The sequence below is a fragment of the Budorcas taxicolor genome, chromosome 11 (assembly GCF_023091745.1).
Source record: "Budorcas taxicolor isolate Tak-1 chromosome 11, Takin1.1, whole genome shotgun sequence".
In the NCBI taxonomy this organism is placed as follows: domain Eukaryota; kingdom Metazoa; phylum Chordata; class Mammalia; order Artiodactyla; family Bovidae; genus Budorcas; species Budorcas taxicolor.
In genome coordinates, this window is record NC_068920.1 from 131,552,009 (window position 1) to 131,569,611 (window position 17,603).

At 39.8% G+C, this 17,603-nt stretch overlaps 1 protein-coding gene across 1 annotated transcript in view; it reads right to left on the reverse strand.

Moving 5' to 3' along the window:
• Positions 1–1,533: 1,533 nt before the first annotated feature.
• ZNF512 (zinc finger protein 512) overlaps positions 1,534–17,603 on the reverse strand; it is a 29,161-nt gene continuing 13,091 nt past the window's right edge. The window contains exons 9-14 of the mRNA XM_052648704.1: positions 16,846–17,013; positions 13,945–14,139; positions 10,621–10,722; positions 9,676–9,738; positions 8,107–8,205; positions 1,534–3,491 (exon numbers count right to left, since the gene is read on the reverse strand). Coding sequence (XP_052504664.1) covers positions 3,183–3,491; positions 8,107–8,205; positions 9,676–9,738; positions 10,621–10,722; positions 13,945–14,139; positions 16,846–17,013 — 936 coding nt within the window. The 3' untranslated portion in view covers positions 1,534–3,182. The remainder of the gene's footprint in view (positions 3,492–8,106; positions 8,206–9,675; positions 9,739–10,620; positions 10,723–13,944; positions 14,140–16,845; positions 17,014–17,603) is intronic.

The following is a 17,603-nucleotide window of genomic DNA, read 5'->3' on the forward strand; positions in this document are numbered from 1 at the left end:
GATGAGACTGGACAAGTTTAACCTCAAACCAATTACAGGCACACATCTATTATTGGGGGTTTGGGTGCACACTACTGCCAATACGGTGAAATTTACAATAAAGCGAGTCACATGAATTTTCCAGTCTCCCAGTGCATATCGAAAGAGAGTTTCAGAAAAACATCTATTTCTGCTTTATTGACCATGACAAAGCCTTTGACTGTGTGGATCACAATAAACTGTGGAAAATTCTTCAAGAGATGGGAATACCAGACCACCTGACTTGTCTCCTGAGAAATCTGTATGCAGCTCAGGAAGCAAGTTAGAACTGGACATGGAACAACAGACTGGTTCCAAATAGGAAAAGGAGTACATCAAGGCTGTATATTGTCACCCTGCTTATTTCACTTATATGCAGAGCACATCATGAGAAATGCTGGGCTGGAGGAAGCACGAGCTGGAATCTAGATTGCTGGGGAGAAATATCAATACCTCAGATATGCAGATAACACCACCCTTATGGCAGAAACTGAAGAGTAAAGAGTCCCTTGATGAAAGTGAAAGAGAGCGAAAAAGTTGGCTTAAAGCTCAACATTCAGAAAACGAAGATCATGGCCATCACTTCATGGCAAATAGATGGGGAAACAGTGGCCGACTTTCTTTTTCTGGGCTCCAAAAGCCCTGCAGATGGTGACCGCAGCCATGAAATTAAAAGATGTTTACTCCTTGGAAGGAAAGTTATGACCAACCTAGACAGCATATTGAAAAGCAGATATTACTTTGCCAACAAATGTCCATATAGTCAAGGCTATGGTTTTTCCAGTGGTCATGTATGGATGTGAGAGTTGGACTATAAAGAAAGCTGAGGGCAGAATTGATGCTTTTGAACTGCTATGTTGGAGAAGACTCTTGAGAGTCCCTTGGACTGCAAGGAGATCCAACCAGTCCATCCTAAAGGAGACCAGTCCTGGGTGTTCACTGGAAGGACTTATGTTGAAGCTGAAACTCCAATACTTCGGCCACCTGATGCAAAGACCTGACTCATTGGAAAAGACCCTGATGCTAGGAAAGACTGAGGGCAGGAGGAGAAGGGGATGACAGAGGATGAGATGGTTGGATGGCATCACCGACTCAATGGACATGGGTTTGGGTGGACTCTTGGAGTTGGTGATGGACAGGGAGACCTGCCATGTTGCAGTTCATGGGGTCGCAAAGAGTCGGAGACGACTAAGCAACTGAACAGTGCATATAAAAGGTATGCAATATAGACTACACTGCATTGTAGTTGCTTTAAAGTGTGCAATTCCATTATGTCTAAAGCAACAACTGTACATACTTCCATCAAAATCAGTATCTGTAAAGGGAAGAGCAATAAAGCAAGGTATGAGTAGATTCATTTGAACCAGCATAATTTTAGACCTAAGCAACTACTGAAAAACTGTATGTTACTTCTTCAAAACTCATCCCCATCTCTAGTCATCATTTCCCTCCCTTCACACACAGTGTCAGCAAGGAGACAGGTAGCACATTGGAGTCAATGAACAATGGAAAACATCATTCTAACACAGTTGTTTATTTTTCTTGCCATTGCCAAACATTCCCCAAATCTTACTCACCAGAAATTAACAGAGCTTCTCCATTTTCCTCCCTGACAATCCTCATGAATGGAAAGGGCTTTAAGAGAGCAACTGCCAATGACAATGTCGAGTGGACAGACCATGTCCTTCGTTTCAAAACTACCTGTTCTGGCAGTATCCCAACCAGGTTTCAATGCTCCTATGTTTCAAAGTGGTCTTCACAAAAGCCCACATTTTAAGGCTATATGGAGGAGCACAGAGAACAGTTAATAGTGGTTAACAGCCTTTTAGATTTTGAAAAGGCAGTACTGGTCCACATCAGGGTTAAGGGTCTCTGGCTTTTTATGTGGCATAAGCCACAAAAATTGGCAAGAATATAGAAGACCAATATTTATGGAAAGGGGAAGAGAATTCAGAAATACAGTAACAGAGCTGCTCTAATCAATGCTCCACGGAAAGCCAGCCTCAAGGAGAAACAGCCTAACAGATACTATCGGCTAGGCATGAGTATCAGAAAAAGAACTTTTTTTTCCAACTCCAGATAAGTATCTACACCTGGTGTCAAAGTCTCAGGTTATAAAGAGGACAGAACACAACATCTAAAAAAGGGTAGAGAACAACATTCTCAGAAAATTCAGACAGACTTTGGCTAATGGGAGATACGAGGACTTAACAGAGTGCAGACTAACCATCAGGTCAAGTCCAGGGGAGAAGGAATGTGCACCCTGGCTACCAATCTTCATGGCAGTACCAGCAATATTATGGTTCTGTGTCAAATATCAGAGGTAAAAGGGTATTACTTCTCAATCCTCAAAACTGCAGGAGCAAAATAAACTGCAGTTGATTTGAGTTGGTATTTATTTCTGCTGCCTTCTTCTTTCCAGTCATTTTATGTGAGACATATTCCTCCTAAGGCTGCATATCATGCCTGTGCATCTAGTTACTTACTGCCACCTGGGACGAAGTATTTCCCAGGAAAACCTGCATCCAGAGGGTCTAGCTTTATTATTCTAAGTATTTTCTCACTTTCAATCCTAAAACCATAATGAGACAACAAACAGCCTCCATAAATTCTGTCACCCAAGCAGACAGGGGACCCTTATTAAAGGAATGACAACAGTTCTAGGTTCTAGGCTTGTTATACCACAAATACAAAATCATCAATCAGTACGGTTTTAAAAAGTTAGTTTGGAATCATTTTTATAAGATAGATGATGGAGTAACTACGAAATCAATGGCATTTCCAAGAACATTCTATACCCCAGTATGGAAAGGATAATCAAACAGGTTTCTTAGTCTTGTACAGGGCAAGAGGGCCTACAGTGGACCTTAAGGGGGAGCTCTTTGGGCAAGATGAGAGAAAAACAGGGGGACTCCAATGAGAATAGCAGGAAAATCTACCAAAAAGGAGATGGGGGTGGGGGTGGTGGAGGGTTCACAAGAATCAGTAGGGAAAACAGTGAAATTTACACAGGAGGAAGGAGCTGAGAGTGTCACAGCATTACACAAACAGCTGAAAGAGTAAATTTCTCTTCACTCAGCCCCCGTGACTCAGGCCACTCCACACAGGTCCCTGTGACCACAGCCTCCCATCCACTCTCCCAGGAGTGCTTTCACACTGACTGCCTATTTCTTTCCTCGTTTATGACTTGTCTTTGGGGACCTGACTTTCTGAAACTGTGTTGGCACTGGCTCCTGCTCTGGTTCTTTACGGGATGTCGCCACTAGCAGTTCCTCATGATTCCTCCTCTGATCCTTCCCTACTCTAAGACTTGGCTCTGTCTCAGGAAGCTCAATGCCAGGCTGCTGCCGCCGCCTGAGAGACCGTCGGCTCCTGTGCTGCTGCCTCCGCTTCTCTTCTTCTTGCTGTCGCTGTTTTATCTTCATCAGCTTCTCAAAGCTCTTGGTTGTTGTCGGATTGACAACAAACCAATCCTACAGAGGCAAAACACAAACACACATCCAGTCAAAATACAGTGCTCGAGGAAGCGGTATGGAAGACTTTTTTTTAGGTAGGATTAGAGCAGAACACAGTAAGGAGGAAACAGATATGAAACTAGAGCTTAGAACTGTGTCTTATAAACTGGAGAAATTCGGTACAAAGCAGTCATTACAAGCACTTCTTGTTTAAGACATGACTTCAGGTACTACTGTAAGGGATCTACAAAGTCTGATTACTTAGCATCATCCCACCCATTCCTCTCCTTTTGAAGATCTCCTCATGAAACATAAAGCATTTGGCTATAGGGGATTTTTATTTCAATTTTTAATTTTGTAGCCAGACCACCTAAGTATAAATCTCAGCTCTGTTTCTAACCATGTGACCATCAGAAAACTACTTAACCTCTCTGAGTCTCAGTTTAAAAAATTAGGGGCTGGAGGAACTGGAACCCAATGAAGAAGTATTCCTGCTAAAGAAAAAAACCAAAACAAAACACAGAAATAAAATCAACAAAATGTCAACCTAAATCAAGAAATCTGCTCAGTCTTCTAGCTCTAACTACCAATTCATAGGAAATAGCAGAATAGAGAATCACTGATAAAGGAATGCAAACAGCCAAGTCCAGAATGTGAGTAAACATAGGTGACCAAGGGCCTGGTTTCTTAAATAATAGGGGAAAAGAAACACCTACATTGCCTGATGAGATTGTCACTAGCCATGTGTCATTAATAAGCTCTTGAAATGTGCTGAATCCAAATTGAGATAAGCTATGTAAAACACAGTAAATTTCAAAGACTTTCTGTGAAAAAAAATGTGACGTATCTCATTAATAATTCTGTATTGACTATCATGTTAAAAAGACAGCATTTTAGACATATTGTGTTTAAATAAAATACAGTATTAAAGTCAATTTCACCAGTTTTCTTTATACATTAAAAAAATGCAGTTAGTAGAAAAATCTGGATTACACATGTGGCTCACATTATATTTGTATTAGATAGCACTACTCTAGATTAAAACAGACAAATACAAGGACTTCCCTAGCAGTACAGTGGTTAAGACTCGGCACTCACAACGCAAGGGGCACTGGTTCCCTGTTCGGAGAACTAAGATTCCCCATGCCATGTGGTGAGGCCAAAATAAAAAAATCTAGAACAAAGGTCCATATATTGCATTTGTCTATTTTATTTTAATTCATTCATTCATTTACTTCCTTCTTTTTCCTCCTGAAGTGGAAGCACAGAGTCTTAACCACTGGACCACCAGGGAAGTCTGGTTTTAGATCTTGATTGGAATAAACCAAATCTGAAATAAAATGATGAGACAGTTAGGGAAGTATAAATAATGAGTACATATATGATGATATTAAGGAATCTTTGTTAAGTTTTAATGTGTGATGATGGTTGCAGTCATGTATTTTTAAAAGTCCTCATATTTCTAGACACAGGTTGAAAGAAGCATTGACAGCTAATATGTGATATGGACATTTGCTTTTAAATAAGCATAAAAGGACAAGAAAAGTGGATGCAATTATCAATGACACCAGATGGGCCCCACAGAGGACTGTGAAAGCTGTTCATTACACTACTCTGTCCACTTACATGTTTCTGAATGTGTTTAAAAAAATGTAGCCTAAGAAAGTGAGGCAAAATGGTAGGAAAAAGGTAAACATGTTTACAACAGTACAGAGTTCATAAATATCATCATAAATCATTGAACAAATGCTTGGGAGCAAGGCCCAGGCTAAGTGAAATTTGTTGGTTCCAACTTTTGAGGAAGAAACTGGAGAAACAAGTGAACTACACAAAACCATATTCTGTTAGGAGATAACTATCTTTCAAACACTTCCTGTAGCATAAAAAGTTATAGTATTATTCAAATAGAAAATAAGGACTGGCCTTCTTGAAGAAATCTCAAATGTGGAAAGGGATTCCCAAAGCTTCAACCGGTAAAGCAACAGGAACCACAATGGATGACACTAACTGAAGCCCGAAAAACTAACTGAAGTCCAGAAAAACATCTATTTCTGCTTTATTGACTCTGACAAAGCCTTTGACTGTGTGGATCACAAGAAACTGTGGAAAATTCTGAAGGGGATGGGAATACCAGACCACCTGACCTACCTCTTGAGAAACCTGTATGCAGGTCAGGAAACAACAGTTAGAACTGGACATGGAACAACAGACTGGTTCCAAATAAGGAGTATGTCTAGGTTGTATATTGTCACCCTGCTTATTTAACTTATATGCAGAGTACATCATGAGAAACGCTGGTCTGGAGGAAGCACAAGCTGGAATTAAGACTGCCGGCAGAAATATCATTAACCTCAGACATACAGATGACACCACCTTTATGGCAGAAAGGGAAGAAGAACTCAAGAGCCTCTTGATGAAAGTGAAAGAGGAGAGTGAAAAAGCTGGCTTAAAGCTCAACATTCAGAAGACGAAGATCATGGCATCCAGTCCCATCACTTCATGGCAAATAGATGGGGAAACAGTGGCTGACTTTATTTTTCTAGACTCCAAAAGCACTGCAGATGGTGACTGCAGCCATGAAATTAAAAGACGCTTACTCCTTGGAAGGAAAGTTATGACCAACCTAGACAGCATATTAAAAAGCAGAGACATTACTTTGCCAACAAAGGTCCGTCTAGTCAAGGCTATGGTTTTTCCAGTGGTCATGTATGGATGTGAGAGTTGGACTATAAAGAAAGCTGAGCACTTTAGAATTGATGCTTTTGAACTGTGGTGTTGGAGAAGACTTTTGAGAGTCCCTTGGACTGCGAGGAGATCCAACCAGTCCATCCTAAAGGAGACCAGTCCTGGGTGTTCATTGGAAGGACTGATGTTAAAGCTGAAACTTCAGTACTTTGGCCACCTCATGAGAAGAGTTGACTCACTGGAAAAGACCCTGATGCTGGGAAAGATTGAGGATAGGAAGAGAAGGGGATGACAGAGGATGAGATGGTTGGATGGCATCACCGACTCAATGGACATGGGTTTGGGTGGACTCTTGGAGTTGGTGATGGCCAGGGAGGCCTGGAGTGCTGCGGTCCATGGAGTCACAGAGAGTCGGACACGACTAAGCAACTGAACTGAACTGAAGCCCACATGGCTAAGAACTATTACATCTGAGGGCAGAGAACTGCTGCAGGGGCTTGCTATTTTTCCCCAGCAGGCAACAATAGTTTCTTCAGTAAAATATGCCAAGAGAATGCACACTCTACTCCTTGAGCTTTTGCAATAACGGATTTATTCTATAGTAAACAAATTCTCTGTTCATCTGGACTCCTAAAAACTTTCCCCAAGAGAAAACTCTTGACCTTCTGAACTTAAAGCATTTCCAACTTTTAACATTTTAATTTTGAGAAGTTACAGACTTTCCACAAAAGTTACAATAGTTCAAGGACCACCTAGACTGACCAATGTTAATCTCTCTTCCCCTCCTTCCCTCCCGCAACTCTCCCTTTCTTCCTTCCTCTGAACCATCTTCAGTTTAGTTACTGACATGATACTTTATTCCTAAACACATCATGTATCTGCCTAAGAACAAGGGCATTCCCTGCCTAACTACAATACAGTTATCACATTTCGGAATATTAACAATGACTCATTACTATCACTTTGTAGTATAGTTAGTATTCAAATTACCTCAGTTCTCTCAATAACATCTTTTACATTCTTTCTATGCAGTATTTCAACAATATTCAAAACATGTTGCTCAAAGATGTTGGAATATCAGAAAACAGGAGTATAGACATTGCTGTGAAACAAGAATTCCAAAGGTGTAAATGCAGTTGTCAAATGCCTAGTTTAACTAGACTTCAGGTAATCAGAGGGCTTCCCAGGTGGCTCAGTGGTAAAGCAGGAGACACAGGAGATGTGAGTTCAATCCCTGTGTTGGGTAGACCCCCTGGAGAAGGAAATGGCAACCCACTCCAGTATTCTTGCCTGGGAAATCCCATGGACAGAGGAGCCTGGTGGGCCTCACTCCATGAGCTCACAAAGGAGTCAGACACGACTGAGCCCGTGCATACAAGTTAATTAGAAGAATCAGGGCTGTTCATAGCCACAGTTATTTCAAATGCTTTCATGAGTGAGTGAGTGAAAGTCACTCAGTCGTGTCCAACTCTTTGTGACCTCATGGACTGTAGCATGCCAGGCTCCTCTGTCCATGAAATTCTGGTTAGAATACTGGAGTCAGTAGCCATTCCCTTCTCCAAGGGATCTTTCCAACCCAGGGATCAAACCCAGGTCTCCCACATCGCGGGCAGATACTTTACTGTCTGAGCCACCAGGGAAGCCCCAAAATACAGGAGTGGGTTGCCATTCCCTTATCCAGGAGATCTTCCTGACCCAGGAATTGAACCAGCGTCTCCTGCATTGCAGGTAGATTCTTTACCAGCTGAGATACCAAGGATGCCCAAATGCTTTCATAGAAAAATACTAGTCTACATCTGATTTAAGGAAGTCTTTTAACTCTAATGAGTCCAGTAGACCCTTTAGTTTTTCTTGAAAGTCCCAGCCCAAAGTAAGAGTCAAAAAATCCACATGCCCTTGTGACACATCTTCACAAGATTATGAAATTGTGGGAAAAAAGGAGCCTCACCTCAGCATGGACAGAGTTGATGTGATACTTGACACCACTCTCTGACACAAATTCTTTCTGACAGAGAAGACACTTGTATTTTCCAGCCACAAACGTTCCCTATTTTCAAGAAAAAAAAAGCACGACTGGTCAATTTAGGAACAAATTTAGGAAAATCCCAAATAGTAATGTATGTATCCATGTGTGTGTGAGTGTGTCTACACACACACATATATATACGCATACATATATTTACAATATTGAAAAAATACAATTTATTGTTTGAACTCAAATCACCACCCAGCACTTTAAGCCTATCCTAAGTCACACCTACAAATAATGGTTACAGCACAAGTAAACTGCTAATTCAGGAGATAAGCCAGGTTAGTGCCAGCAGAGACCCTCCCTTCCTCAAAGTACGGAGAAGACAACATGCTAGGTAAAAGTTAAAGTACACCATTACATGTTAAATAGTTAATACTACCCTTCCAATAAGCCACATATGCTACCTGGGCAATGGATAGGGACTATTAGAGATGAAAAGAGAAAATACAACTTCAGCAAAGTGAAGAACAGCAATATATTTAGGAAAACTCGTTTGGGTATACTATCACCATAATACATCTATTCTAATGCAACTCTATACCAAACACTGGCCCCACTAAGCCCCCAACACAATCTGAAGTTCCCTGATTTTATTATGTAAGATGTCACATTCTTCTATTTTCCCTATGTCTTCCACTTCCTTCCAGGTTTCTTCCCCTAAATGACCAAACTCCTTAAGTTCAATGAGGGACCAAAATGTAATTCTTGCCACTAGAATCAATCCACTGCTGTAAAGAATGCCTTGGTAATCCAGAATTAGAAGAGTACCCTCCATAAGACCTAGCTGAATGACTCAAACTAGGATCAAGATGACAAACCCCTAAGCATTCCTGCACAGGTCTGGTTTGGGAGCCTACCACTCCTTTGTTAACCTTGAATTAAGACTTCTCTCCCCTCCTGAAGTTTCAGGTTTCCATGGTGCTCATTTTGTGTGAGCAGATACTGCTGAACAGGAACAGAAAGTGGCAGCAATCCCAGGGCTCGTTGGCTATAGGGCCCCTGGGTCAACATGGAAAAGATTCAGTGAGGTGAATGGCTGTGAACCTGACATCCAGGGATCCCATCTCCCATCGCCGGAAGACAGTATAGTTCAGATGGCTCTGGAGATCTTCACCAGTCTAGATAAACACATGTTAAACTGATTCTAGGAAGCTGAAGGCCCAGTAAAGCAGGACAGGCCCAGTGTAGCATAGGCTCAGGTGGAAAAAGTTAAATCCCTGATAGGCACTGAGAACTATGTATTTTTCTCCAAATTTTTTCAGTGATATGACTTATGGCTATTTTGGGCTATTCTGCATCTTTGGCATGCCCTGGTATCCCACCTAGTAACAGACAAGAATTTTTGGGACACACACAAAAAAACTAAACCAGTCTTTGAAGATAACAGACAACAGGATAACTAGCCGTTCACCAAAACTGAATTCTCTTCCATGTCAGACTATTTTAGAGGTCATGTTCAGATAAATAGTTCAGAATGTTACAAACCAATGTACAAGAGCCCAGGTGAGCTTTAAGACCAGATACACTACTGTAGACAGCCTCACAACCCTGTAAAAGAGAAGAAGAAAGCATGTGAAGATGACACCAAACAGCATCATTTTCTTAGCAATCTGGCCATTCACATTAACCCACTCTATCCTCGGGAGGAAGAGGTCAAATAAATTGCACCACAACCACACAGAGACATATGCAAGCCAGAGAACAGAAGAGGTAAAAGAAAAAGAGATAAGCAAGCTGCTTAATAAAGCTTAAAACATTCTCTTCTCTGGTACTTTTCCAATACTTAGAAACACACAAAAAATTGCATGCTCAGGTTTTGCAAAAATTAACTTTCTCTAGTATAAATGTCTCTCGTTTATCTACTCCTCTCCAAAGCACTGCATATACAATTGCAGTTGATTAATGATGGCAGGAAATTTTATGCCACTTTTCCAATCAGGAAATGTGTCATACACCCTCCCTTTGAAACTGCGTAAGTCTTGTGATGCCTTTGTCAAACAGCATGCTATGAAAATGATGCTGAACAAATTCTGAAGCTAGGCCTAAGAGATCTGAGCTTCTTCTTTATGTTCTTGGAATATTCTTCCTGAGAATTCAGTCACCATGTATCCTGCTGGTAACCCAACTACAATGCAAGATAGAGAGGCCATATGGGCAGCCAATATTCCAGCTGAAGTGGCTGCTTAGAAGCCATTCAACACTCAGAACTTCCAGCTAAAAGCAACCCATAAATGATTCCGGCTGATACCATGTATTAATACAACTGCCCTCTGAGTGTGGACAGAACTGGTGATTTACAGAACTGTTAATAAAGTAATCAATGTTTTAACTTTTTAAGATTCACATGCTTTGTCACAAAGGAATACATAACTGAAACAACAGCAGATACTTGATCAACATTTAATGACTAGATAAAAGAGAAAGAACCACCTGGTTAGGACACTGAATGCGATGATACTTCTTGATATCTGACTTCCATTTGTGTAGTACTTCTTGGCTGAAGGTCGGTAGCCCAGGACGAGTATATTTTAACTATAACACAGGAAACATTTTATTGGAGGAACTTAACTTTCAACCAAAATATCCCATAAGTAAGAGAATTATGTGAGCTCTTCAGGTCATGTAATTCTGGAGTTACAGAAGTATATTTTCATACACAAAAAACATGGCACACCAGGCTTCCCTGTCCATCACCAACTCCCAGAGATTGCTCAAACTCATGCTCATCAAGTTAGATCTTAAGATCCGACTTAAGATCTTAAGGATCTTAAGATCCTTTTAAGTTCCTGAAACATATTATGTATGTTTCAAAACACTGCCTACTGTTTTGTCTTAAAAAAGTTTGACTTTTAACAGAAGACAGGAGACTTTCAGATATAACATTTCATCTAAAGTTGAAAATAAAAAAGCTAGTGACAGAGCATTACACAGTAAAAATGTTACAAAAGAGAGAGAAAGCAATACAGATATGTCCTCTCTATATATAATATATGTATACATTATACTCAAGAAATATATATATTATATATTTAATAGAAATATATGTATATAGGTCAAAAGATAGAAATCAAAACGTTAACAGCAGTATTCTCTGAGTGCTAGAATTTCGAGTGATTTTTATTTTATTCCTGCTGTCTGCATTTATCATTTTTCTTCAATGAGATCATGTTAATTTTTGATATTCAAAAAATTCTAACACCAAAAACTTAAGGTTCAACCTGAAAGAATGTGAGAAGACTCAGAGAACAGAACATCTACTATTTCCTTATACTACAAAATTAGAATTATTCCCAGCACTTTCTTTCACACGTTTTGACACCAGTTGGTCTCTTCTTACAACTGTAACTGCTTTCCAGTGACTTTTTTTTGGACCATGCTTTGAGCCATGCAGGCTCTTACTTCCCCAACTAGGGACTGAACTCAAACGCCCTGTATTGGGAACACAGAGTTTTAACCACTGGACCACCAGAGAAGTCCTGTTAACTAGTTTCCAGAAAAAAGTTTTAACATCTGCAGAGATAGTTCTTACAAAGTTCTTACAAAGTTCAAAGTTAACAGACAGTTGCATTTCTGGTGAGTAAAGAATCCTCCTACTTGAAAAATCAAAGTATCTGAAAGGAAGCTGATTCTTTGAGATAGAAAGACAGAACCAAGTCTGTAGAGGTAATAGAGGAAGTAAGGAAGGTAAACTAAAGAACCTTTGATAAATCAGAGTACAGAACTGGTTGTTAATATTTGCTTTATGTATTTAACAAACAAAAATGGAGAAAATGACTGTAACACAGTATCAGCATGGGATTTTAACACCCCATTTACATCAACAGACAGATCATTCAGACCAAAAATCAATAAGGAAAAGTCACCTTAAATGACACATTATACCACATGGACTTTATATATTAAATATATATATTCCATCCAAAAGCAATCAAATACACAGTGTTTTTATGTTTCATGTATTTAACAGGTTTCCCCGATGGCTCAGCGGATAAAGAATCTGCCTGCAATGCAGGAGACGCAGGTTCAATCCCTGGGTCAGGAAGATCCTCTGGAGGAGGAAATGGCAATCCACTCTTAGTATTCCTGCCTGGAAAATCCCATGGACAGAGGAGCATGGTGGGCTACAGTCCAGCTGGATACAACTGAGCATGAGCACCCTGAGTGACTATCTATTTGTAATTGTTGTCTTCTTGTTGGATTGATTCCTTTATCATTATGTCATGTACTTTCCTTCTTGTTACAGTCTTTAAGTTCTATTTTGCCTGATATAAGTACTGAACAACTTTCTTTCTGTTTCCATTTGCATGAATATCTTTTTTCATCCCCTCACTTTTAGTCAGTCAGATATGAAATGAGTCTCCCTTAGACAGCATATATACAGATCTTATTTTCATATCCATTCAGTCACTTTGCCTTCTGATTGGAATATTTAGTCTATTTACATCTAAAGTAATTATTGACAGATATGTACTTACTGTGTTTAATTAACTTTTCTCAGGTTATCTATTCTTCTTTTAGTTCCTTTTTCTTCTTTTGCTCTCTTCCCTTGTGATTTGATGACTATCTTTAGTGACAGTTTTGGATTCCTTTCTTTTTTTCATATTTATCTATTGCAGATTTTTGGTTTGTGGTCATCAAGAGGTTTACATATGCAACCCTTGGAAGTAAAAGTGTTAGTTGCTCAGTCGTGTCTGACTCTTGGGACCATATGGACTATAGCAAGCCAGGATCCTCTTTTCATGGAATTCTCCAGAAGGGAATACTGGAGTGTGTAGCCATTCTGTTCTCCACAGGCTATTCCCAACCCAGGGATCAAGCCCAGGTCTCCTGAACTTCAGGCAGATTCTTCACCATCTGAGCCACCAGAAGAAACCCAACAACAAGCCACATATAAACACATACTTGCTGTACTCTTGAGTTTGAAGGCATTCTAACAACCCTGTATTTTTACTCTACCCTCATCAAATGTTTTAGACATATTCTACATCTTTTTGTTTTATATATCCCTAAGTCCCTTTAACATATCTTACAGAGCTGATTTAGTGGTGCTGAACTCCTGTAGCTTTTACTTGTCTTGTAAAATCTTTTCTCTCTCCTTCAAATCTGAATGACAGCCTTGCTGGGTAGGATACTTGGTTGTAGGTTTTTTCATGGCTTTAAATATATTATGTCACCCCCTTCTGGCCTATAAAGTTTCTGCTGAAAAGTCAACTGATAGTCCTGTGGGAGTTCTCTTGTACATATTCAACTGCTTTGCTGCTTTTAAGATTTTTTTCTTTCATTTTTGGGCTCACTACCCCCAGTCAGTGCAACCCTATTTTTAGTATATAAAATGGTGTTTTGCATAAGCTTTTATTTGGGAAAAGAAAGTAGGTGGGAAGAGGAGGTCTACTGCTATAAAAACAAACTGAAACAAATAAGAGGAGTTCTTACCTAAACTAAATATTGAACTACTACATATGAACTAACAAAGTAAAAACACACTGGGCAAAGATCAAACAAAAATCTGGGAATTCAGGTTCCCCTGGAAGTAGTCTAAAATTTAGACAGCTCCTTAAAGAACTTCTGAAAAAGACTATCACTCTAGGACCTATATGAATTCAAACACTGAAGCTGGATCATATGTACTGCATCTCCGAGGATAAAGGAGCAAAATACTGTTTGCCATGTAATTCAAATATGTTTACCTTTCTGCGTGTAGTAAGCACAGTATCAGACGTAACGGTTCAAAATTAATACAAGTTTCTGCCTCACCTTCCGATCATCAGGTACCAGATCCTGAAGCACCTTTCTCTTAGGCCATTCCTTGGCCAGTTCAGCAGAGGCCAGTTCCTGCAGGTGGTATACAGCTATCTTGGCAGAACGCCTTTGAACTCGGCCTCCACTCTTTGACTCCAAGCTCATGTCCTTCAAGCACTCTGGCTGTCCTGACTCTGGAAAGAAGGATATCTGCAAGAATAAGACATAGTAAAACACAGGCCTGAGAAATGGTTTCCACTAGAGCCAGTGATTAAAGGCTGTCCTTCCTGCCCTAAAAATCAAAATAACTCTTTACTAGCTTGTTAACCCCTAGTACCAAGCTCCACCATCTTAATGCATATTTTACTGGTAAAAAAGCTTCTTAGCAGGATAAAATCTCTTGTGTTGTAACAACTGGTTAAAAGTCAGGACATACGCATATGAAAAGAAATAAACATGCATCATAGCCCTAGATATAAACTATAAAAAGTACAAAAATTCTAGGAGAAACCTAGGGAGAACATTCTTACGATCCTGGGCATGATGGGTTCTGATGTGTCCACTTCGTTAGGCTACTGTCATCAGTTAATCAATCAAACATTAATCTAGGTTTAATTTTAAGGTAAATCTAATTCGTGTCCATAGTTAGCTGACTTTAAGTAAGACAGGTGTGACAGAAAAAAAGAGACAAGAAAGATTCCCAAGGTGAGAGAGACTCAATACTGTTGCTGACTCAAACACAAATGGGCCCATGAGCCAAAGGTTGCAGGTGGCCTTCAGAAGCTGAGCACATCTCCCAGCAAGCAAAGAAATAAGGTCCTATACCTGCATGGAACTGAATTCTTGATTGAGCTTAATGAGCCTGCAAACAGATCCACCCCTCAAGCCTCCATAAAGGAATAGTCCTGCTAACACCTTGAGTCCAGTCTGATGAGGTTCTACGCAGGGGAACCAGCTGAGCCTGGACTTCTGGCCTAATAAACTGTGAGATATTACACTTATGTTGTTTAAGCCATTAATTTTATGATGACTGTTTCAATGCAGCAAAAGAAAATTATACATCGTACTGAGCAAAGATATCTTAGCTATAACAACAGCATTATCCATGAAGGGAGAAAAAAGACAAACTGAACTTTATGAAAATTAAAAATCCTGCCCTTTGAAAATCACTATAAAAAATGCAAAGACAAACTATGACCAGAAGAAAATATTTGTAAAACATGTATCTGCTTAAAGACTTGTGTCCAGAATATATTTTTAAAAATTCAAAATATATTTAAAACTTAAAAAAAGTGAAAGTTGCTTAACTGTGTCCGACTCTTTGCGACCCCATGGACTATACAGTCCATGGAATTCTCCAGGCCAGAATACTGGAGTGGGTAGCTGTTCCCTTCTCCAAGGGATCTTTCCAACCCAGGGATTGAACCCAGGTCTCACACATTGCAGGCAGATTCTTTACCAGCTGAGCCACAAGGGAAGCCCAAGAATACTGGAGTGGGTAGCCTATCCCTTCTCCAGCAGATCTTCCTGACCCAGGAATCAAACTGGGGTCTCCTGCAATTCAGGTGGATTCTTTACCAACTGAGCTATCAGGGAAGCCAGGCAAGAATACTGGAGTGGATCGCCATGCCCTCCTCTAGGGGATCTTCCCAACGCAGGGATCAAACCCAGGATTCCCGCATTGCATGTGGATTCTTTACCTTCTGAGCCACCAGGGAAGCCCTAAAACTTATTAGTAAAACAACAAATACTCCAACAATAAAATGAACAAAGGATTTCAATAGACTCTTCACTAAAGAAGAAATTTCACTAAAGACTGACACTGCCAATAAGCACATGAAAAGACAGTCAACAATCACTAGTCATTAGGGAAGTGCAAATTTAAAACAGCAGTAAAATACCACTATATACCTACAAGAATGGATTTCAAAAATGAACCTGACAATAGCCAAGAGTTGATAAACATGCAAAGCAACGAAAATTCTCATATGCTGCTGGTGAGAAAATGGCTCAGCTGCTTTGGAAAAGTTTGGCCGTTTCTTATAAAGGTAAACACACATTTATCATATGACCTAGCAATCCCATTCCTAAGGTTTTATTTACCCAAGAGAAATTAAAACTTATTTTCATACAAAAACCTTTATGTAAATATTTACAGGAGCTTATTCCTAATTGCCAAAAACTAGAAAAAACTCAAATGTTCTTCAACTGGTGAATGGATAAACAACTTGTGAAACATCCTAGACAGAATGGAATCCTAGACAGAAACAAAAAGGAATAAACTAACGATACATGTAAGACATGGACAAGTTTCAAATGTATTACGCTTAGGGGAAGAAGTCAGACTCAAAAAGGTATATACTGTACAACTTCATTTATATAACATTCCAAAAAAGGCAAAACTATATGGACATGAAATATATCAGCGGTCAGCCAGCTGGGAGGGGGAAGAACAACTGACTACAAAACTCTTATAATGTACACTAAAAAGGGTGAATATTAATGACCATATCTAAACTATACCTTGAAACTTAGTGCTAAAAAGAAACATGAGGTGGGGGAACCTAGAAATGTAATGAGGAAAAGAAAAAGTCAGGACAAGAAAACTGGAATAGAGGGACTGAACCAGCTGGATAGAGTCCCATAAAATTTCTAGCTAAGGGAGAATGCCTTACGCTTTAAAAATATAGTTTAGTTTACTTCGACCCAGACTATACAATAAACTTTGATTTCTCTAACCTAATAGTGATCAAACAGCAGAAAGAAGAGCACAAGAAACAAGGAAAAAGAGAACAAACACATTCAGAATAAAAGGAACTACAAATGAAGAACCAAGGACGTAAGGAAGATGTAGCAGCAAAGCAGTCACCACAGAATAGACCCCTAAACAGGGCCTGGAAAGTAATCAGTACTCACAGGACCATGCTCTGACCTCAGGTGATACGCAAGTCCAGCCTTCGATCTATATGGTTTTCCACAGTGGTGACATTTCAGGGTCATCTTCTCCAGCTCAGCAGCCCCTTTGCCACATTTTCTCACATGGTACAGATATCCCATGATGCTGGTGAAGCTACTAGAGCAACTCTGAACACAGGAGAAAGGCCTATATTTTAATCTTACATCTTTTGATGTGACCTCTAATTTCTAAAGAGCCGTATCACACAACTAGACCCTCTGACATTACTAGACCCTCTCCAACATTTCTCATCGACACAACCCTTCCTTTTCCCTGGCCCAACTGCAATCCTTTCTACCACCAAGCATGAAATTCAACCAATTTAGTAAGCATTCAACAAACTACAACTGTATACCTCCTCTGTGTCAGAGCTTCCTCCCTGATTTATGATCGCACTCCATCCCAATACCAAATACCCAGCAATATCAAAGTTTCTTACATGAGGTTACTACGATCCTCTTTATCACACAAAAAAAGAAAGGATGACAAAGAAACTCCTTCAAACAAAAGGAAAAGGGAGACACACACATTTCTGGAGATGAGAAAGAAAATAAAGAACTGTTAATGAGTTCAGGAGATCTTGAAAATCAGAAGTTACTGTATGCTGGAAGATGACACAAAACCAGGTCTGTAAGGGAGGAGGAGACATGGGAGCAAGTAACAGAAAGACATTGACTTGAGGCTCCAGGTAGATGGAGTTCCTGTCTTTGGGCTCTTA